This window comes from Polypterus senegalus, chromosome 1, assembly GCF_016835505.1.
Source record: "Polypterus senegalus isolate Bchr_013 chromosome 1, ASM1683550v1, whole genome shotgun sequence".
Taxonomy (NCBI): domain Eukaryota; kingdom Metazoa; phylum Chordata; class Cladistia; order Polypteriformes; family Polypteridae; genus Polypterus; species Polypterus senegalus.
In genome coordinates, this window is record NC_053154.1 from 23,286,447 (window position 1) to 23,311,083 (window position 24,637).

Below are 24,637 nucleotides of genomic sequence, written 5' to 3' on the forward strand. Positions count from 1 at the left end.
GTCAATGTAATCATTACCCCAAAGTTTCCCACTTTTTAATGTTGTCATACAGTATGTTTTTTTATCCAATTTTATATGAAATATTGTAATGGCTCTTTATTTTACTTTTCTTCTTTTTTATGACATTTTGTTCTGTTGTTGGAAAGCACTTTGTACATATCATGTGAAAATTGCTCCATAAATACAATAAATGAATACTGTGAGTAACACTGCCTTACAGTAATGAGGCCAGGGTTCACATCCTTGGCCCTCACTGGGTGGAGTTTGCATGTCCTCCCCATGTCTATGTTGGATTCCTACGGGTGCTCTGGTTTCCTCCCACAGTCCAAAATCATTAAGGTTAGGTAAACTGGTGGTGCTAAATTGGCTCACCCTATGATGGCCGAATGCCCTGCCCAAGACTTGGTCCTGCCTGCACCCACCCATTGCTTGCTGGGATTGGGTCCAGGTGCCCTGGACACGCTGGTATATAAACTAGAGAGATGGACTTTTTTCCGGTTCATGCCCAAATCTGGGTCTCTGTCTGTATGCCCACACTGGGACAGTGTTTTGGGGCTAATGTTCCCCCGATGTGCAAGTCCCAGTTGAGCCATCGTTGGCTGCCAACATATGGACAATATATTTGTCCACACTGGCTCAATATCAGTATATTTGTAGGGTCCTGCCTAGGCGACTCTTGAATTAGTCCGAAAATGGAAATTTGACCCCGCGCGGTGACTTGAAAAAGACATGTCGTGTTGAAAGAAGCACTTTGGTGTCCTTGAAGTGTTGACCGGATAATATTTGAAACGCACTGGGTGAATAATGTACGACATTCCCGGGAAATCGCTCATATCCCGTGTCTCCGATCCGCCGCGTATACGCCGCCGTTGTAATTGAAGGAGCTCTACTTAGAAAATTGCCGCTTGTCACGCCCTCCCTGCCTTTTCCTCTGTGACCAATGGCTTTTGTGAGAGGAAACGCAGCCTCGCGGCAGTCAAAACACACTCGGCTTAGCGCAGCGCTTCACTTCACTTCATTCCGCGCGCGGTGCCCCGCATGCTCAGCGTGACTCCTTTTCCCACACCTACTCCTTCGTAAACGCTTTGTCCGTTTCTCCTCCGCAAAGCGACCTGGACTAAAGGAGGCATCGGTACGCCAATTGCACGGCAGCCTAGGTAAGTCAACTTGTTTGAGTTTACAAGTTTGAGCTGCTGCTGTTTCTCCCTCTCCAGCCTCGCGTGCTCCAGGCAGACAGAAGAGAGGAGAGGGCAACACCGGCGCACTTTTCTTAGGCTCCGCAGCCTACTTTCTTTGCACTCGTTAAGTTGCTGTTGTGCTTCTTTCAAAACTATTGCTGCGGTACGTGATTCATACAAGGGGAGAAAAATAACTCGTGAGTGTGAAGAGTGAGTGGCATTTCTTTGGTTAAATGGAGAGAATTGGCCGGGCAGGGTCCTAGTGCCGCTCCATCAACATTAAGTGGTAAAAGCCTGGCACCGCCGGGATTTGCGTGCTTGCGATGTGTGACAATGTCCTTCCGTAATCACCCAAGGTACAGATGGAAAATAACTTGGAAAAGGTGAATTGAGGACTAGCACCGACGATCAATATCCAGTACTGTCGAGATACGATGGGGATTTAACACATCTTCCTATCTCTGCTCCCGTTTCACGAGTCCGACTCCGTCTAACCGAATGGGGGTTTGAGTCACACGAGGCCGAGGTAGACAGAGCCACCTACAGCATATTCAAGGGTTTATGTCATATAGCGCCTTTTGTAGCTGACAAACAGGATACGGTCAGAGGACATCCGACGTTATCACAATACGCAATAAGTGAGGTAAATTTAATAATCACATCCAAACTTTATTTCTTAACTTTTTAAGTTTAGTACAAGAGCACAAGTAACCAAACTTACAATCTTTTACTCACTCACTCATTCCCTGGTGCCTACTATTTGCAGATGACATTGCACAATGTGGAACCACTAGGAATGTTTTGAAATGGAAACCAACCAGTGGAGAAGAGCTGTGGAGCCTTAAGATTAGTAAGAAAAAGACAGCATATTGAAAAGTTTAAGGAACAAGAACCTAATGGAGAAGTTAACTTTCAGGGAGAAAGGTTTAAAAGAGTGCAAAAGTTCAGATCGCTTGGATCAATGATAATGGAGGATGGAGAACTAGAACAAGAAATAAAGTGTCGAATGGTTGGGAAAAATTAGAAAAGGGTATTGGGAGTGCTATTTGACTGAAAAATCTGGAAGACTGAAAGGTAAAGTGTATAAAATAGTGGTGTGGCCATTATTGTTGTATGGATCAGAAACATGGACGGTTAGAAATGACGATGTTGAGATAAATGTGAGGAATAACAAAAATTGATTAAAGTCAGGAATGACAGAATCAGAGGTGCAATTAAAATTAGGAAATCTCTAAGAAAATACAAGAAAGAAGGTTAAAGTGGTTTGGGCATATCATGAGAGGAGAGGTAAACAATGTGGGAAGAAGAACCATGAAAATGGAGGTGCCTAGACTGAGGAGAAGAAGATGACCCAATAGAAAGTGGATGGGACTGTGTTTAAAGATATCTAAGGGAGAAGAAGTGGACAGGAAGTGTACAACAGATGAGAATGGAAGAGGCTGTTCAAGCAGTCTCATGTGAAAGTGGGAAAAACTTTAGTAGAAGTAGAAGAAGAAGAAAATCACTCATTCAGTCTTTCTACATATAATGTACCAGGTGAGTTGTAACACTAAATTGTCCCATGTAACTGTGCCCAGCAGTGGACTGGCGGGCCCGTCTTAGCCCTAACAAGATGGCATTCATTCATTCAGTCGATATTTGAACCTCAAAAATCTTTAATTTGCCTACTTCACTTCTTGGGTTACCAGCAGTTAAAGCAGATCCTACACCCATTTAAAAAAATCATACAGAAATGAGCAACTACTCCATAACTATCCCATGAACATGACATTAAATCTTTCCCATTGAGAATTTTTATAAATGCAACATTCATAACAGCAAGTACCTGATGTACAGAGCAATGTGTTAATAACAAAGTATCAGGTTTGAAAACTGAAAGAACTTAATAACAGTAATTAGTGGATTCAAATGAAAAACGTATTAGGTAACAGAAGTGGATCCTTTTTCATTAGAGATATACAGTATGTTGTGTGGGAAAACATTGATAAGTTTTTTTTTTTTCAATGTGTAGCTGTAAAGCTAATGGTAAAATATTTTTTAACTGGTGCATAACTGATGCTTTCAGATGTGGCAAGAACTAGCTTCATTCCTCCACCTCTTCATCCATCCATTTTTTTTTCTCAACTCACATAATACAGGATATCGGATCATTGTGAGCAAGACCTTAGTCGGCTATGTTATAATACTGCCAGTACTTTATATAATGTTTATTCTATAATCATGTTTCCCCAGGGACTTCAGTTCATTTTGTGACGTCATCACTGCCAGTGTAGATTTTGCATGTTCCTACCAAGTCCAACAGAATTTTCATTTTTTCCTATGCCTTCCCAAGTGATGTGTTAGGTTAATTGGTGATGTTACATTATCCCAGTGAAAGGTGGCTTGTTTGAAGTTTTACCCATTTGGGGTTGGTTCAGACCTTCCATCGATTGGCAATAGGGTATACTCTCTAGTTTGCTGAAATCCTGCAATGGAAAAGATTTGTTTATAATTCTAGTCATTGACTGGCATCCTTTCCAGGGTTGGTTCCTGCTTTGAGACAGAGCACTACTGACTCCTCACAAAGACACAAACTTGGATTAAGAGTTAGTCTGAGAAAGTTATCTTATGTTTGATTTTATGTATTGCCTTGTGAGAAACAAATAGTCCGTTTCAGTGTTAATTTATTCTTTTGACCTGATGCTGGTTTTTGGTTATGGTTGTCCACAACACTGTTCTGGAAAAATTAAGAACAGAAAGTGAATGGATGGTTTTCCATTTCGTTAGCAATGCACCCGATTCAGCATTAGCTCCTGACAATATAGTTTCTGACTCCCAAGTACCCTGTATGGGGTAATTAAAGTTGACATAATGGAATGGGTATTTTCTTCTTTTTTTAAATAGTAATCAATGTGTGTTGATCAAGTATGAATAAATAACTGTGCTAAAATCAGTTCTATATTTAACAAGTTAAAAGAAAGTCTGTGTTGGCAGGTTTCTGCAGATTGCCGGTTGCAAAAAAATTTACAGTTCCATGCTGGAAAATAGACAACATTTTTAAAATTGTACACTGCTCTATATTGTAAATGCCTGCAAAAGTTTAGAAAATATAAATTATATTAATGGAAGTATATACAATGTGAAATCATATTATGAAATGTGTTTGCTGGAAATATTTTGATTGGATTAAAGGGGCATCCTCAGTCTAAATCCCTGAAATGGTATAGGGTTAATTAATGGAGTGAGAGGAATTTTTGAAAGCTTGGGTGTGTGCATGCCTGTGTGTTATATAGATGGAAAGTTACAGATATATAATATGAGCATCTCTGTGTATGTAAATATATATTTGTTTATGTACATGTGTATATGTGTATACAGTTTGTGTATATATATATATATATATTGTGTTTGTGTGTACATATGTGTTTATAACCATTGAAGTCGTTAGAAAAAAAATTATAATGCAGAATCAGTGGTTTCATTTGTCTTTCCTTGGTGGTTTCACTTTGGCGACGGAGTCACTTTCTTTCAGCTTCATGCTGTAGCCTTGTACTTTTTTCTTCTTCCAACTCATAAACTTGGGGCTGGCTTGCCAGCTCTTTGAGCTTCATGCTGTAGCCTCACCCTTCCAGACCAGACCGACAGACCCACACACCTCCACACATAGATGTTTATATATATATATATATATATATATATATATATATATATATATATATATATATAAATAAATAAAAGATTTATATGTGTATGTATATATGTATGTAAGTGCTGATGATTTTGTGAGGGAATGCATTCATCTTGATTGGACGTCCGGTCAAAAGTGAACAAGGAGTTCTTTTGTGTAGGCTTTTAAAGAGATGACGAAGCAGAAGGTGTGGAGCTAGCAGTTCTTTCCACTTCTGTATTCGTGGCAGTGTAACACCAGTGTAAAACCTTTCTTTTTTTTGTTTTTTCTGTCCCCCCTGGCCATTGAACCTTACTCTTATTTGATGTTAATTAATGTTGATTTATTTTGTTTTGTTTGTTTTATAATCTTTCATTTTTCTATTCTTTAATATGTAAAGCACCTTGAGCTACTGTTTGTATGTAAATGTGCTATATAAATAAATGTTGTTGTTGTTGTTCTTTTGTTTTAGGTTCAACCCACACCCATGAGATACACCTAATGATTGTGTGCATGAAAATATATATATATATAAAGTATACTAAGATGGAGAGCAAAAAAAATTTTTAGTGAAACTGCAGAGGATTGGGGTATCAGCTGTGTACCATGTTTATTAACCTTAACTGGCTGGAGGCTGGAAATATTTAATATTAAGAGCGATACAAACCAGTTGTTCACTCTGGGCTTCTGGTCCACAAAATAATGACTGCTTTCCATGCTTCATTGTTTTACACTGGAAGGACCAAAAGAGAAGGGGCAGAGGTCAACGTACCTCAACATCTTTCCCTTAAGATATAATGCCTTTCCTATGCATCTGATAATATATATGCATAGTGAAATACCCATTTACTAAAAAAAGGCTTAATGCTTCAGTGATAAGTTCATCTGTTTTGTTCACATCATACATTTATGAACCTCTTTTTACTAGATATAAAAAAGTAATAATTGTATTGAGAAGAATTTATATTGATAGCTTTTGTATTCGAGGGCCTCTTGATATACAATATTTTTGGTTTTGCTATCAGGTCGATAATGTAGCTGTGATCTTTTTGTCAAAAATGTAAAAAGTCAGCAGGGTATCTCTAGCCAAGCGGAAGGTAGATACGCTCCAATGTCAAACATTGGCACTGTATCTGATCATGTTCAGCTGTGACAGGAGAGCGTCCTTTGCGTATGGAGAAGAGCACGTGGCTGTGATATTTCCGCCAATGAGCAGCTACCCTCTAAAACACACATATCTGAGATCTCTCTCTATCAATAACGTCAAACGTTACTGTTTAATGATCTCTAGATGATAATGTGTGCAGAACAAACAGGTAGCGCTAGCTAAGCGGAGGCAAGGTACGCTCCAACAAGTGGAGAGAGGTAGAGTGACTCGAATAGAGGCTGGTGCGTGAGTGAGGGTGGCTTCGTCCGGCTCCTTACTCCTGAGGTTCCAGTCCTTCTCCCCTCGACCCGCAGCCTGTCTTTCAGATTCGCGCAAATAAATTGGTGCCGCAACCGAACTATGATAACGCGATGAAGCAAGTTGCAAAATCAACCACAATGTTCAAACAGATTATAGAAAGAAACCCGATCTAAATCAGTTAATTAGTTCTCTCATGAAAAGCAGACAGACAGACATTGGATATTATACACACACACCAGTCATGGTACATGTCGAAGATCGATAATAGAATAATTAAAAAGTTATTTGCTCTCTTGCCTTATGTGTACTTTCACCACATTTCCTTGTTTCTGTATGTGTCTGAAACTCTCTTGACCACTGATCCGTGCGTATTTCCATAAGGCCTGCTTCTCAGACTTTGCCATTATTTTTGAGACACTTTTCTCACCTTACGTCTGGATTTATATTTGCCTGTTTGCAGGTTACTCTCTCAGCACGCCTCATATACCTTTACTCCTCCTTGAGCGTCTCACTCTCGCAATTCCTCTTTTGTTGCATCACCAACTTGAAGCTGACCAATTGGATTGCTTAGAAGGACTGGATACACAAACCTTAGTGTTTTATCATATATACAATACAGTATATACAGAGAGTGAAATATAATATGTGTTTGTGCCCATTTCAATATCGGTGGGTGGTACCTATCGGACTAGTGTTTCAGAGCTCTTTGCAAGGTTCAGCTTAGAGTTGATCATGTAGGTGGTTTGTGTGAAGTTGTGCCCATTTGGGGTTGGTTCAGACCTTGCATCTGTTGACATTAGGATGAACACCATAGTTTGTTTGTTTAACAAATGGATGGATTTTTCTTCTGTGGTTTCTCTACTCCCTTTTTTTCTGTGTTCATTAATTTTTCTCTCCATTCTTTCATCCTTCATTTTTCTGGACCTGCTTAAACAAAGTTTTGAGTCCTTGTCCAACTAGAGCTTGAAATATGTTAATAATGTGTATCTATTTACATATAAGCGAAGGGATTAATAGTACAAATTCTTTAAGATACATTTACTTGGATTAGTAAACTCTTATTTGTTTACTCATCTTCTAACTTGCTTGTCCAATTCAGATGAGTTAAGAACCCGTTTCACAAGCACTGTACACAAGGCTGGAAACTGCCTTGGATGGGTTACCAGCCCATCAAAGGGATGAATAAACTGGATTTCAGAAACGGTGAATTACCTTTTAACATTGAGTTAATTTATATGATTAAGTCGGTCATTTATTTGGTCTGTGTCCCTTACCAGGTTAATATGGTCCAGCATATACATTTTGTGCATATATCTCAATCAGAAAATGATTCAATGTAGCACACAGATTAAATCCTTTTTTAAGCACTTGCCAAAGATTTACATTTTGGATTAACTAATATTCCTGAATTGAACTGATCTAAAGAAAAATGAGTGACTGTGTGCTGTTTTGAAAGTTGGTACAAAAATTAATTGGTGGTAGATAAAACAGAATCCTTGAACACCTAAAAAAAAAGTAAATAAAGTAAGAGATTAGGGCATTTTGTCATGTAGCTAATCAGACAAGTTAATGTGGGTGAATGGTCTCCTCTTTTATGTAAAATCATATCATATTTTTATTACGTCCACTGTTATTAGACCACAATTAAAAAGAAAACATTTGTTGGGACCTATGTTGAACTTGCCTCCTTTTCAGGAATTGCCTCTGCTTTCTGGGATGGGCTCCAGCTTCCTTGCTTTCTTAGTTAGGATGAAGCTTGTTATGAAAATTAATGATTTAATGTAGCTGCTTGGAAAACAAGAAGGTTTGTAAAAGTAGGGAAGCTTTATGCCAAGGTTTGAATTATCACACTATTAAAGCCACTCATGTGTTTCTTTTTCTCTTGCACAGGTGAATACAGTTTGTGGGAAATCCCAACGCAGTGGTTGGTCTGTCTGTCACTGCAAATCTGCTTTTATTGTTTCTCTCTCTTTCCATTTCCCTACACACACTACAACTTGGACATGGCATCCCCTAATTCAGAGAAAAAAAGCCGATGGAACTGGTTCAGATCTAAAAAGACTCCTCCGAGCAGGCGGCATTCCATGTTGGAGATGGCAGATAATGCAGTGACCAAGCAGTATGAACCGATCGCGGGTGGCGGTGGTGGAGGCAATGAGGCTCGGCCCCAAGACGGGCAAACAGGCCCTGCAATCCATCTAGAGGAAGATGTCACCGTGGATACTGTTGTTTCACACCCAGTGCCACATCACCCAGGACTCAACCTGGACCCCAGGGTTTCCATCTATAGTGGCAAGCGACCCATGTTCACTCGGAGCAATATCCAAGGACGTGTGTACAACTTTCTGGAGAGGCCAACAGGCTGGAAATGTTTCATTTACCACTTCACTGTGTAAGTAAAACAGCTCCTTGTATGCCTTGTATGATGTTGAATTTAAGTTTCTCAGTGGTTATTCTATTCTTCAAATCTCCTCTTCTATCATTGGTTATCGCTGGCTCACTTGTAGTGGAGCTTTGGGTAATATGCTAACTATATATACCCTTGGCCAAATGTTTCCCCAATTAGGTCTTAAAAAAATGTGTTTTTGCCAGTGTTCAGGAAGTAATCCGTCTGCTGTGTGGTGTAATTTAGCTTAATTAAATGCAGATTTTTAGAACATTGGGAGATACACCCTACAAAAGGGGAAGAAAGGTTTAGTGGAACATTAAAATATTGTGTACAAAAAATGTGTGTGGGAAAACATTTTTACTGTGTTTGGTGATGCTAATGGATTCATCATTGATTATGGATTTATTTCTCATTCTGTTTTTAGCATTTACTTTCTTTAGTGACAGTCCTATAAAACATAAAGAGGCTACTTTGGCAGCCGTGTTTTTGCTTTTATTTTTAACTTTTATGATGTAAAAGGAAGCAGTGTGAGTGCTTGCATGGTTCATATTACAGGTGCCTTTAAAAAGTACTGCATATAGCAAGTTCAAGTATAGTTTAAGTGCATGGTACCATAATGCTGCATTGGGAGCTGCCCTTGGGCCTCCTTTAGATTCTCAGTTGGGAGGTTTGCATGTTCTCATTGTGTTCATATGAACTTTTTTTTAATACTTTTAGATTGGTTCTGCTTTGTACAAACTCCTTCATTTATGGAGTGCTAATTGAAAGGTGCTGAGAAACAAGTTTAAGTTAATGGTTAGTGTGAACTTGCACAAGTATTTAATCTGTAGTAGATTTCTGTTTTTTGGGTCTGAAGTCCAAAGCCTTAACCATTATTCTAAGTGTTTCATATATATTTCCAGATTTCTCCAAATACCTTTCCATGCATTTTTAGATATCTCAAATACGTTTCAAGATTTCTGTTGCTGTTGCAGTAGTATTTAGCTCCTGGTGCCTTTCCTTCATCTGTGCACAGTACTCGTCTTGCATGGACACAGAGGCTGCAGGTTTTTCCCAGCTGTCATTATTTGTGTGGTGTCTGTGTTTTTTATCCATGTGGATTTTCCTCAGTGTACTTGCATTTGAGATGTACGAGTTGTTCCAGTTAAAAACTGTATGTAATACAGTAATACATAATAAGAAAGTGAGTGTGTGTGAGAATATTTTTATATTGCACAAACCAAAATTTTTTTTTGTCTTCAGTTTTTTTAGTTTTGTATACTGTATTTGTAATATTTGTAATGTATTAGCCTTATGAATAGAAACACTGTGTTTTAGAATAAATTAAATCCTAAAGTTTCCATTAACCTGGTCAGAAAGCATATGGATAACTTTTGGACTTTGTACTAGTTTTTGTTCTAACAAATTGGTGTTCTATCTAGGTTTTGTTTCTGCACTGCATCCAAAGCATCATATAACCCACTAAAACATTAAGTAAGTTCAGTCAAGGGATCAAAAGTTACAGATGTGGCATGAAACGTGCATGATGTAGGACCATGGTACAGTATCTCATCATTTTTCCAGTGATTTTCAGTTGTAGACTTAATGTACATTAATCTTAGCTTGTCAGAGTCTGTTGCAGCATGTTCCTGTGACTATCAGTTGTGTAGTCTGACATACCCAGCAACTTTCCCCGACAAACTCGAACTGGTTTGATTTTTGTCTTCTGTCGCAGGGGCAATCTTTTCAAGAACCAGTGATTGCTCATCTGGAAGTACAATGCATATAATGGAGCTACAAGGAATAAGGAACGATGGTGTTTTGGACCTCATAAACAGCAGAGGGGCTAATCTGTCTGTTGTGTTGTGTTTTACGTACAGAATGGAAAAAAACATGTAGAGATTGCTCCTGCACTTGCCATACCTGGAAAGCATTTGTACAACACCGACTCTTTCAGACAACACATGGTTGTCAGAAAAAGGAACAAACTTGCAATAATTTAGAAATATGAAACAGCGCTGAAAGTTTATCACAGAGTTGTGAAATTTGTCGTGCAATGGCTGGTCATGTAATCTGACATCCTCAGGTAATGAGATCAGCAACTGCTGTTGTCAGGTTTGACATCTGGTCAGTCTTGAAGTCATGTAATGTGCAACCAGCTTTAATGGTGTCAGGAGGTCACACCTCATGGGTTAATAAGGCAAAAAGAAATGAATATCAAGTCCATTTTGATTACTGAAGATGAACTGGACCAGGGTTGACGAGAAGGAAAGAGTAGCTTTTATTGATCTCATGTTAGGTATGCATCTGTGGACAGCTTTAGAATGTTGACTGGTTAGTATGAAATATTAGTGATACTTTGAGACAGAAGTCCTAGTTTCTTAAATTCCTGTTCCAGGGTTTATAGAAGACATTAAAGTTGGTTCTTTGGGTATTATGAAGGGAGTTTGTCTAGATGGATTGCTGCATTCTCAGTCAGCAAAAGATGCCTTATGGTGCATTCAGGGAGAATTGTAAAAAAAGAAAAATATAGAAAAATTCTACCTTAATTTTTACTTTCTGTTACTTGAATTGTGTTGACTACCTTTTTTTAAATGTGAGTTTCAGAATATACTACACCAGTAACGGCGTACTGCACGATAATGTGCAGTAAATACATTTGACTTGAGCATTCCTTGTTTACATGCTTTTTCTCTGTAAATTTACCATTCGTTTGCTCAGAGGTAGATGCTCTTACTGCTTCCTGAGCAGCTCTTCTGTTCACCATCCTAGCGGCCCGCTTCTTCTCTTCTTTCGTCAGCATCTACTAGAACAACTAGAAATAAAGTAATTTATCATAACATTCTTAAATATGCTTAATCTTTTAAATTAAATTTGCTTTGCTTAACCCCTTCCATACTTCACTGGCTCCCTGTTGAATATTGTATTGATTTTATGATTCTGCTTATTATTACCAGTAACGGCACACTGCACGATAAGGTGCAGTGAATACACGACTTGAACATTCCTAGTTTTCATCCTCTTTCTCTGTACGTTTAGCATTCGTTTGCTCAGAGGTTGATGCGCTTGCTGCTTCCTGAGCAGCTCTTCTTTTCTCCACCCTAGTGGCCCGCTTCTTCTCTTGTTTCGTCAGCATCTTTTTGTGTTAAAACTGATTAAGTCAGTGTTTGAGTTGCAATTACTTAGTACATTTTCCTTAATTTTTCACTTAAGGTGGCACTTAAATCATTCTTGAGGCAGACTGAAGACTTAAGATATGAAGAGGTAGAGGAAGTGATGGTGAAGGGGGTAGAGAATGAGAACGTCGCCCGTATGCATGCGCCGCACGGCCAGCTGTTGCCGAGAGTTGATTCTACAATAAAATTAAAATAAAAAGGAATAACCTTGGAGGTCAATCACCACCCCAAAAGTGGATAGTAGACATCACATAGTATATGCGTACCAAATTTCAGGTCAGCAGGTCAAATGGTTTGCGAGCTACAGGTGATTTAAAATCCTGGACAGGCAAACGGATGGCCACGGTTGAGTATTATATAAGAAGATTTGAAAACTGTGTTTTCATCCTTTGCTGATAAACACATACTGATCTTGCCTAAAAGTGTGGTGCTCTTTGTCTACATTTTGAGAGAAAGTTTAACACATTCCAGGTGAAAGAAGACAGGCTTAGGGGGTATCGGAGAAGAAAGATAATATCCTCCAAGGCTCAAGTATCAGCAAGCTGAGCCATTTGTTTTTCCACTCTGTTGGAGGTCTATAATTTGAAGGTTGTGGGTTTAAGTCCAGGAAAAGTTTTGTTTGTCACAAGTACACAGCAAACTACTTTAAGTATATGCATTGAGTGAGTTGGTCCACTTACTTTTTTTTTTTTTGTCTCAGTTTTGTTATATCCTGTGCTGAAAGGCAGTCCAAGTTCCCCTTTGTGCAAACAAGGAGAACTATGAGATAAAGGCATTTAGCGTTTATGTGTTAAGCCTCCTGCTATAAAATCCCTATCCAAAGTCAGTGTTCAGTAATTATTGTTCTTTGCCTTGTTTAGTTTTACATGCCTTGATGTCGCTTGGCTAATAGAGCCCTTTCACCAGAAGCCACCCCCTTGTTTCTAAAAACACTCTTCATGTCTGTGGGGTTTGAATGCACTAGTCTGTGACTTGTCTGAATGCTGCAATTAAGTCATCTTCTTGACTCTTAAGGCTGTGCGCATCATAAAGTCAAGCTAAAAAATGCAAAGGACAGCACAAAGATTGTAGTTTCCAGGCCATGTGAGAGGAATACAACAGATCACTCTTGTAATGGATTAGCTGTAAACGTTGTGTGAATTAAAACATTTGTGAGTAATCATTTTTACCAGTGGAAATGCTGATGTCATAGTAAGCAATTTGGAGATTATAAAGAGAGATGTATTTGACGTCTCTAAATTGGCCATGGATGAATGAGTGTGGGTGTGCGCATGTTCCTGAATTAAAAAAAAAAAAACTAAGTGGCTGAGATTTTTAAGGGCTGCTAACACAGAGTAAGCTGACAATTGCAGTGGCTAATAAACTAAAGGACAGAACTCAGCAATCAAACTCGGAAAATAAAACCAAAGTCGAAGTTGCTAAAAATCAAAGATTCGAGAGATTATTCAATCACGAAAGTATTTGTTTAAAATAAAAGAAGGATTTTGTTGAAGCTCAGACTCCTGTAATTAAGCAGTTTGACCTTAAATAAATGGCCTTCATGGTGGTCTTACTAACCAACTTTACAAAATGTTGATGATTTGATTTCCATCTACAAGAACTAAAAAGTAAACGCACATAAAAACAGCACAGGAATCAATGTTTTATTTCCTCAGTCCTGACACCCATAGTGAGTTGGTACCCCATCCATGGTTTTCTTCTAGTGCTACAGTAGTGCCGCTTCCCTGTTTGAATACTGTATATACAAATGTGTGCTTGAAATAATGGTGCTATTATGTCATGCAGTTCCTTGACCATCAAAGTGCAAAGGAATTGTTAAACTTCCATACTAGGCAGTAGACAATACCCTTTATCTTAAGATGTAATTCATATTGCAATTTAGACTTCATGACACAGTATTTCCAACCATATATTTTCAAAAAAGGAATGCATTGTGTTTGTTTCTTATTATGTATTCTTAAATCAAAAGACTGCAAAACGATTTCAAATCAGTGTTCAAACACACAAGGTGTAACCTAAGTTTTTGTAAGCTGTTTCTTTAAAATAATGTAAAATATTAACATAAAATATTTGCTGTGCAGTAAAATTACATTATACTAGCTAACCCGCGGCGTACCATACGCCACATAATCAGTCCAGTTTTTTAATGATTTTTAAGCACAGGGAGAAAATTAACATTTGAAAAATCGGTAATGTAATAAATCAGCAAGAAAAGCAACATTGTAACATTGCACGGAACGAACCAACACACAATCGTCTGAAGTGACTGAAAACTGGCGCACCGTCCTCGCCTTCTCCTGCCAGACGGAGGGATGGGGTGCACGGCGCGGAGTGTGGAACGGGAGGAAAGGAGAATGACGTCCATTCAGGTCCGTCCGTCATGCTAGTCTGCTGATTTCTCGTTCAGTATGCACTGCCCGCACATGTGCCCACCTCCAACTCGTCAAGTCGCCGTCTTTACATAGTCCAGATGTACCTGTGAGTGACGTAGACTTTTCATTGCTCTGTGCGGATCTGGCTGCTTTTCTATATATAATTCACCAAGACACCCGACCACGGTATTAGCAAGATGGAAGGGGGGTGTGTACAAAGGGTTGGGACGCAACCAGTAGGAGAGTAGGAGTCGCACTTAGTGGGACTTAGTTTGCAGCCCGAATGGGGTTCAACGGCTTACCCACGCCGGGTCGACACACGCTCAATGTCATGCATAACTATTTATTGAATGCTAAACACTTCTGGAAAGACACGGTTGTCTAAAACGGGTTGGTGTGAGAATACAACAGTAAGTGAATGAAAAGATGGAACTCTGGAGAGAGCAAAATACAACACAATAGTGAACCCGCGGCATAACAAACGCCGCATAACTATTTAATGATGGTTGAACACTTCTGGAAAGATACAGTTGTCTAAAAAGGAAGGGTTTGAGGATACAACAGAATGAGAATGAAAAGATGGAACTTTTCATTGCTCTGTGCGGTTTTGGCTGCCTTTCTATATATAATCCACCAAGACGCCAGATCATGGTAGTAGCGAGGTGGGAGGGGGGTGTGAACAAAGTGCAGGAGCATCTAAGAAGACGCATGTTTGTCGCTGAAGCGAATTGCTGCATGTAGCGTGTAAAACAGTTTGCTATGGTGCACGCAGGCATGCATCGTAACCGAAACCTCTTTTTTTTAAAGACTGCCTACTTCATTGTGTTTTAACCTCAATTGTAAAGGAATGTTTTAAGGACCCCATGGGATACCCCTCGGTTTTGGCTGCTTTTCTATATATAATCCACCAAGATACCCGAACATGGTAGGAGGGGGGTGTGCACAAAGGGTAGGGACGTAATGAGTAGGAGTGTATGAGTCACATTTAGTGGGAATTTCACGGCTTGCAGCCCGAATGGGGTTCAACGGCTTACCCATGCCTGTCTGTGCTGGGTAGACACACGGTCAATGTCATGCATAATTATTTATTGAATGCTAAACACTTCTGGAAAGACACGGATGTCTAAAACGGGTTGGTGTGAGAATATAACATTAAGTGAATGAAAAGATGGAACTCTGGAGAGAGCAAAATACAACACAATAGTGAACCCGTGGCATAACAAACGCCACGTGGCTCAGACGTGCATGTGGACTCTTACCACAGACGAAAGGGACTAACTGGGTGGTCGGTGAGTTTTTGCGTCCGGGCAAATGGGCAGGCAGTGTGAATGCCTAGAGAGCGAGGGTAGACGCCGGCCGGTGAAAAAGGAGCGTTGGTGGGCAGGAAAACGTCTTCCGTGTTACTGCAGGAGCATCTAAGAAGACGCATGTTTGTCGCGGAAGCGAATAGCTGTATGTAGCGTGTAAAACAGTTTGCTATGGTGCACGCGGTCATGCATCATAACCGAAAAGTTGGTTTTTAAAGACTGCTTACTTCATTGTGCTTCAACCTCAGTTGTAAAGGATTGTTTTAAGGATCCCATGAGATACCCCTTGCAAACCGTTTCACACGCTGCATATGGCGATTCACCTCCACGAGAAACATGCCTCTATGAACAGTCAATGCACATGACATTAACCTGACCTGCACTACATGTGGCCTCTACGACAGACGAATATAAATGACGCCATTTTTTCTGTGTCGTCGCTGCCTGAGTTGGTGGGCGTGGCCCTGCGAGTTGTCGTCGTATCCAATGGTCTTGGAGTTGGTGGGCGTGGCTCTTTCCTGCGTGCGCCATAGGTGTCTCACTTGTCGGCAGCTTAGTAAATCCACGCCTCTTCTGGCGTGCTTTCCATGGTTGTCTTGCCTTAGTGAATTATATATATAGACTATGTATACATGAGAATAAGGACCCTATAAAACTATATACTATAGCACAAAACCAATAAAATTTAAAATGATCCTTTTGTTTTACGAGTTAACATTAAATTTTGTTGCAACAGTGGCTTTCTTTTTTTTCCCCCTCTAATCCAATAGCTTTTGTTTCCTGGCCACATCTGTAAAGAACTTGTTTCCTTTTTTTGGAAAACGAGAGTGTCAGTTCTCATTTTTCTTTTACAAAAAAAAGTACAGTACATAAAGCTGCAACATCTTTGCTGTGACAATACTACTGCAGTTGAAAACACTTGCTTACTGGGCACAGACAGGGACAGGCCTATGATTTGACCAGAAAAGAAAGCATTGACAATTTGGCTGCTTTTTCTTTCCACCATTCTAGAGGACTGCTGTTGAGAACAATACAAGATTCACTGCTCTGTAATCCCTCCTTGCTCTGATCTACCTATATTTCTGAATTGCTACCAGTGGAAGGTATATCAGTATTGTTTTGTCCTCCGTGGTTAATAAAAGCTGCCATAACTGCAGCTTGCTTCTCTTAGTAGCACTTTAGTATACCATAAGAGCAATGATAAGTTTGTGCTTTGGGGGTCACAGTAAAGTTCAGTGTGAAAATAAGCCTATGAATGCAGTGGTGCTTTTCTGGAAAAAAATCTTACAATTCACCATACTCCTCCAGTTAGATAGATAGATAGATACTTTATTAATCCCAAGGGGAAATTCACATACTTCAGCAGCAGCATACTGATAAAAAACAATATTAAATTAAAGAGTGATAAAAATGCAGGTATAACGGACAATAACTTTGTATTATGTTTACCCCCCCGGGTGGAATTGAAGAGTCACATAGTGTGGGGTCTCCTCAGTCTGTCAGTGGAGCAGGACAGTGACAGAAGTCTGTTGCTGAAGCTGCTCCTCTGTCTGGAGATGATCCTGTTCAGTGGATGCAGTGGATTCTCCATGATTGACAGAAGCCTGCTCAGCGCCCGTTGCTCTGCCACGGATGTCAAACTGTCCAGCTCCGTGCCTACAATAGGGCCTGCTGTCCTCACCAGTTGAGGCATGAGGTGTCCATCTTCTTTATGCTGACTCTCCAGCATATCACTGCGTAGAAATGCACCACTGCATACAATTATGTGACTCACTAAATTAAATTTGTGTATGAAACACTTAACCTACAGTCCAACCCACTTTCACGTACAATGATATACAGGTATATTTGTTGTGAACCAAAGTGCAGTCAGTTAGGCACGTCATACCTTAGTTCTAATTTTCCGCCAAAGCACGTTTTCATTTTCCTTGGCATTGTTTTCCAGTTATGTGGCACCATCACACAATAAATGATACCAGGTCACATTTTGTATTGGCAGTACTGTATTTTGTTTCATGAATATCAATATAACACGCTGCTGTATCATGAGCTGAAGAGGTGACTTACACTCTGCTGTGACCACTATGAGGTCAGGCAAGTTAATGTCAATGGTGCCACTTGGACTCTTAAATTAGTGACTTGGTCAAAAGCTTTTGTCACACAACGTCCAATTCATTTATTATTTTTTTTTCTTATTGTGGTAACATAATTTTTGCATAACCCTCTTAATCCACTTTAGGGTCATAGGAAACCAGTGCCGACATGTTGGCAGCATTGTTTGTATATCAGGAATTAGTACTTTTGTAGCGCATCAGTCCATTTCTGGGTCCGCTCACAACAGGCCAATATAGAATCTGCAATTACCTTAACGCACACATCTCGGAACTGAATTGAGCAGGTTTGTAAAGTTATGTCCAATTATATTAGTTCTGTACATTTGACTAACTCCTTTTTTCAAGATCATTTTAACCTCACAATTAGTATGATAGTTTACATACATTCTTTATGTACAATTCATCCAAAGGCCAGTTAACTTAGTCACAATCATATGGTGCATTAGAGGTGGGAGTTAAACCAGGTCCTCTGCACTGCCTGCTGATATTCTAAATTAGGCTTGGCAGTTGCAACTTTTATATGTGTTCACCTGGCAGTTTTAGAAAGTAGGTGATTGGTAGTCACAAATTATTAAAACTAACAATGTAAAATGATTGAAAAGGAATAGAATTCCTGGAGCATGATCATTGTGAAACTGTGTGAAAGATTGTGACTAATATAGGTTGCAACTTAAGTGTTCTGCTACTGTAGGATCAGAAATTCATCAGGCATGGTGTGAGTGTACCCAAAGTGCTTTTGATACATTAGCAGGTATAAGATGAATCCACATGAGGGTTACATCTGGTGTAGTTTTTTCCTTCGTTGCAACCAATGACAGAAGAAAGCACCCAGTCAACAGCAATATTCTTTTAGATTCAAATTCAAATTTATTAATGTGTGTGCATAGTACAATGAAATTCTTACTTGTCTATGTCCGATAAACAAATAACAGCTGTATAATAACAACAGATAATGAAATTAACAATTATTGTTAATTTTATTTATTGTGTATAGTTAATATTTTCTTGCATGTTTATCATCAATATTCTTAATCTCCTTGCTCATAGTTTGTTTACATTGGGATTTGGTTAAGTATTGCAAACATTGCCATCTTTCTGTTTATTTAATTTTCAAATTTTGTTCTTGCGATGTCACTGTGCTGCTATTTTGTTCAGTTTGTACTTTTTTCTGGTCATTTGATGCTTTTATGGGTGCAATCATTTAGTTGATGACAGCAAATGGCACTGCTAATCATGTGAGCCAGCAGCATCAAGGTGTCTTATGTCATCACGTTGTTTTTATAAATGATGTTAATACACAACAACTGGTCTTACTGTTGTATTGCACAATACTATTTTGAACAAAACAAAAGAATTATTAGTATTGTTTTGTTTTGACATCATTTTGTTTACTGAGTTCTCTCTAACCACTTTTGCTTGTCATCTGACCACTGATTATAACTATTGTGAAGCTCATTTTGGAATGCTAATAACAACAATAGGGAGTACTTTGTCACAGGTTCAAGTATCATAGGGTGAAAGCCTTTGTGGAAACCCTGGTAAATTTAAAAACTAAAGTTGGGCTTTTTCATTGCACAGGGAAGACTATACCAGGGAGAGACAGGTTTTACTGGTCTAGCCATCTCAAAGAGCAGTGTGAAGATGGAGAGATTGTGGCAGGATATATCAAAGCTGGAAAAATGTAGCCTATTGATTTGGTCCAAAACTGGTTAACCTACCAGACTATGTGTGGATTGATCGATGTTTGCTTGGAATTCAACTCTTAAGGAAAACCTGCTACTTTCCCAACTTCAGGGGCATCAAGTTCTTTCTTTTTATGCTGGTTTTAATAACTTTAGCACAAAAGGAAACCTCTGTGTTTAATGCAGTGCAACATTAAGCCTGACAATGTTGATTTTGTTGATGTGGAGGTAAACTGCTGTCTGGACTTAAAATAAATTAATCTTACGTAAATTTTGACCTTGACAAGAGTCTTTTGATGAACATGTAGCTGGACCATGTTCAACCATTGTTTGACTCTATTTATTTCTTTAAACAGTTTTCCTTTTGTTGCGGCATCTGTAATAGTTTTACTATAGCACCTGGTTTACTTCAAAGCACGTGGAAAAAGTAAATAAAACAAACAAAGCAATACAAGCCAAGGACTCTTATTAGCTGCCGTGTCTCCTGCGTCATGCTTTCCTTTTGGGCTGCACAGCATATACATGTCTGATTATTTGTCCTAAAGTTCAACTCAGATTGCACAAGTGTTTTTATTTATAGCATCTCTCAAGTTAGTACTATAACAGATTCACACCTTAACATAATATTCTCAAGCCTACTTAGGCCAATGCTGAGATGGAGAGGATTGGAACTTATTCCAATGGCATTAGGTTGTAAGACTTGAACTACCCCTGGATAGGTTATTGCAGGGCATATCACAATAAAAAGCACTTCCTCTTATAAGTCCAGTGCGCTATTTACTAATCACATATACAGCATTGTTAAAATTTAAGAGATGTTACACAAAACATAATACTGAAATACAAACAGATCTTCATTTTATAGTGTGCAAAATACAATATACTTGTACATACATACTGTACATGCATGTATATGCTTATTGGTGTGATTCTTTTGTTGCCCATAGCAGGTATCATTCTCTTGAACCCGGACATAGTCATGAAAATGAGGATAGGCTGGGCAGTGACAACACACACACACACACATACAACAACATGTGGTGCAAAAGTGGGCAGTGCCTTTATTTTCACAAAGTCCAGTGTTCAAAACAGAAGTGCAGTGCAGTTTCTTCATAAATAAGTAAGTTAGTAAGTAATCCATAATAAAAACATACTTCATGTCGGTGTTAAAATCTCATAAATAGTACAATAACTAAATAATCCAAGGCACTAGGTTAAGATCCACAGGTTAAAACAAAATCGGGACCTATCCATGAAAACCATCCTGAGCCTCGGGTCATCCATTCAAAACCATGCCCCTGTCTCTAACCCACCCTCCCTCTAAGCCACCTTTCAACAAGCGCAGTCTACCGTCTAACTGGCTTGTGTCCTTGCTGCTGTCTCTCGACATTTAGTGGGTAGTCCCGCGAGTCCTGCTCACTTCTCCCGCTGCTGTCCCTTGGCACTCCATGGGAATGATACAGAATCCTGGATGCTCAGCAGGAGTGCCCTACCCCATGAGCACTGTCTGCTAGTACCAAACTGGGGCACTACCTGATTGCTTTCCTGCTCTCTGTCACACTGGCTCTGCCTCATCCTGACTTCTCTCTTATTTTCCTTTCCTTTAACCTCTGAGCTCTCTTTCTTCATCTTACTTTTCCCTACTTTTCCTTCGATCCTTATATTTTTATTTTTTGTACTGTATATCCTACCCAGGCACAAAAGTGGGCATAGTTGCACATGCTCAGCCAATTCCCTCATCAACACCCTGGGGCTATTCATCCACACTACTTTGTGTACATACACCTACACTTTGAGCACAAGTGCACTGTTTTAACTGAAAACATTCACACTGCCACAGACCCCTTAATGTGCTTTACCACAACTGGTTAATTTTTCTACCGGCTTATCATGTTCAGGTTCATGGGAAGCTGCTGGCAGTACTTGCAGAAGTAGATGCAACACAGAAACCAACCCTGATGTCGTATTAAACCATTGTAGTACTCGCTCCTATACATATTCACACTTGCTCATACTGGGCTAATTGAGAGTTACTGCACATGCACATATTAGTTTAAATTGTATCTGTGGAAAAATCCACACAGACATGGGAGAATGTTCTAATTTCATACAGGCAATGTTCCAGCCAGGATTCACATGACCTGTATATCTGGTGGTGGGGATTGGAAGGAAGCTATTTGCAAACCTCTGACCTGGTAGATGCAGGATTTAATGGTCTGGAACTGCGCAGGCACTTTTAATGCAGACCTGGCTCTTTAAAGATCGCTGACGATTCAGGCGTCCTGGGAAACCAATGACCTCTAGAGACAGATTTCAATGATTGCATCTGGAAAACAGGATAGAATATCCCATAATTAGTATGATTGAGGCAAAGCAATTAGGAATGTCAACAAGTAGCCACGTTTCCATTAACTAGCTTTTGATCCAAATAAGGCTGTATTTCTGAAACACATTGGATCACTTTACTTCAAGAAACATATGAGATACCTTCAGCAAAAAGAAAGTGTAGTAAACTTAGCTTGGTTTGGGAACATTTTGAACAAAACAGTGACTATACACTATGTTATACTGTGTTGAATTAGCAATACAACACATTAACAGTGCATTACTACATACTAACAAGTTTGCCACTTCCAAGTTTACGCTGTAGCAACCTTACATATTAGATTACATCACTGGCAAGAAAAAAACATCTGAATTTAGATGAACTTCCACAGATGATATGTAAAAACATGTAGAACGTGTTTTCTGTCAACATGATTGATTGGAAAGGCTTTTGACAGCTAATTATTTATATTGAGTCAGGGTAAAACTTTCAGTTTAGAGGTACTGTTACACCACAGTATAAAGGAACATTTTACAGAGCTTTTGGTCAGCACTAATGCCAGAGAGACAAGACACAATAATTTTCTACTACATAGAAGAAGGCTGACAGATGGAAAAAGCTCTGTACTTCAAACTCCGATTTTTCCAGCATATATAAACCTGACAGCCTTACCAAGAAGCTTATTGCTGCTGTGTGCATGTGTGGGTTTATAGACTAATGTGTTTGCATATGTTCATGACAATGTACAAAATATTATGGCTGCTAATTCATTTGCTCCTTTGAACTAGGTCTTGGTGGCATGTTTGTTTTATATACTTCTAGCTGGAGTAAACTGCAGATTAAATATGATGAGATCCTATCTGAGCATAACCAACCACACTGGTGCAATTTGTGTGGAAGTTCTTGGTTGTTTGCCTAACAGTTAACAGGCTATGCACATACTAGACTCATGAGAGCATTAATAAAAGGCATTTCAATAGGATGACATATTTTTACTTAACAGTTCAAATAAAATCTTTCATAAATAATACTTAATGAAAATTGTTTTCTGGGAAATATTCCCTTTATTCTCAGTTATTAAATAGACTGTTACTTCTTAATGATAAATGGTTATTGAATGAACAAGAGGGGTGGATTTTTAATTGTGAAATCTTATCAAAATTTGAATCCCTAGCAGGTATTCCTGAACCAGATTGGTCTTTAGCAGTTGTGGCTCACTATTTTTTAAAGATAATTTTGAGGGTAATAATAAGGTAAATAAACATGTCGGAATTACCTGGAAATGCTTCAAAGTTGTGTTTACAGTACTGAAATTTTAAAATGGAGTATTAAATGGGGTACATGAAGTCAGGAGTGCAGATACTGGTCATTTTATAATTTATAAATTTTCATGAATTTATAACGTAGTGAGTTATGGGTTATTGAATAATTTTTTTTCTTTCCATCATCAAATATTATTTTGTATGTTTTCTAAGTAATGAATGTTTCAGTTAAGCTTACCTATTTAAAAAAACAAAAACAAAAAGTGTCTAACAATGTTAGGCCATAATGCAGCAATGCTTTTAAACATTTGAATGAATCGCCTTTACTACACTATTGGCACGTAGACTTGTCTTGCTCAACTGGAAGAATCCTAACCCACCTCTTTTAAGTCAGTGGGTAACTGATGTTATATACTATTTGAAATTGGAAAAAAATCTAATTCTCACTTAGAGGGTCTGTACAAAATGTTTTCAAAACCTGGCAGGATGTGATCAATAATATCTTAGAATAAGCGTTTAAAAATGAGGAAGCAGATTCTCTTCCCTCTTTCTTATTCTATTTATTTTTATTCATTTATTAATTTATTTATTTTTTTTAACTTGTTTAAAGTTTTACTCTGCTGGCCTAGGTCTCTTTCTAATGGGAGGGGGTTGATTTGTTTCGAACTTAGTTTTGTTAAACTTGACTTGCTATTATGGAATGTTATTTGATTTTAATAAAACGCAAAAAAAAAAAAGAAAAAATTTAATGTTACCATGTTGCAGGTAAGAATACTGCAAAGGTGATAATACATTCTTTTAGACAAATATGTAGATGGAAAAGTACAAAATATAAGTCTCAAAGTAATGCATTTTGTCTTAAGTGAAATCAAATTTACATGGAGTTGTGGCAGAATATAAAGAAAAAGAAGAATTCAAAAACTTGAAACAAGTAATTTTCTTGTTGTGTAACAACACGCTCATCACGCTCGTTGCATCTCTTGAACTGTGACAATTAGAATAGGACATGGTAGAGAGAAACGGAGTGAGACCTCCTGTAGTGTCTTTTTTTTGGAAAGGACCAATGACTTTATTGTAAGAATTCCATGAGATTAAATGGAAGTAAATTCAGCAGGATAATAAGTAAGTGAGTGAATGGGGATATTTAAGGCATAATCCAAGACGCATTTAATAACACATTTTAATAACACAGCGGTATGAGAATCTTAGACTAACAAGGTATGTACAGTATATGAGAAAAGTCCCTTACTATACACACATACATGATTCTGAGCACTAGCAGGCCTAGATATTTTATTGAATTATTTATATGTATTGTGGTGTATGGCCGGCCGTTCATCCCGGCCAATACCCCCCAAGCTGACTGGTGGAGCCCTCCCTGCAGTATGAAGGTGCCTCAAAGACTAGCAGGGCATCATGGACATTGGAGACTTTATGCACAGCGCCCTGCTGGATACCATGGGGGCCACTAGGAGACACTACAGGGAGGAACAATGTTTATTTGCCTTACGCCCTGGAAGTACGCCCAAGTCACATGGACAAGGGGATGAAGAAAAGGACTTTTGATCTGACCCGGAAGTGATAGGAGATCACATGGACTGGGGATTGAAACACTTCCGGGTCAGGGATTATAAAAGGATTATGGGAGCTCCCAGACGGTGAGCTGAGTTGGGTGGAAGGGTGGCAACGTGTCTGGGAGTGGAGGAATTGTTTATTGTGTATTTTGGAGTATTTAATAAGTATTGTGGAGAGGAGGGTGCTTTGTGCACTGTGCAGTATAAATAAAGTCTACTTTTGG

General features: G+C 38.8%; 1 protein-coding gene across 2 annotated transcripts in view; it reads left to right on the plus strand.

The window, feature by feature from the left end:
- The first annotated feature begins 755 nt into the window (after positions 1–755).
- Positions 756–24,637, plus strand: part of LOC120523421 (potassium voltage-gated channel subfamily KQT member 1-like) — a 754,760-nt gene continuing 730,878 nt past the window's right edge. The window contains exons 1-2 of one of the 2 annotated variants that reach the window (XM_039744727.1): positions 756–1,157; positions 8,123–8,624. In XM_039744727.1, coding sequence (XP_039600661.1) covers positions 8,236–8,624 — 389 coding nt within the window. In that variant the 5' untranslated portion in view covers positions 756–1,157; positions 8,123–8,235. The remainder of the gene's footprint in view (positions 1,158–8,122; positions 8,625–24,637) is intronic. The other variant, XM_039744719.1, reaches the window with a different exon arrangement.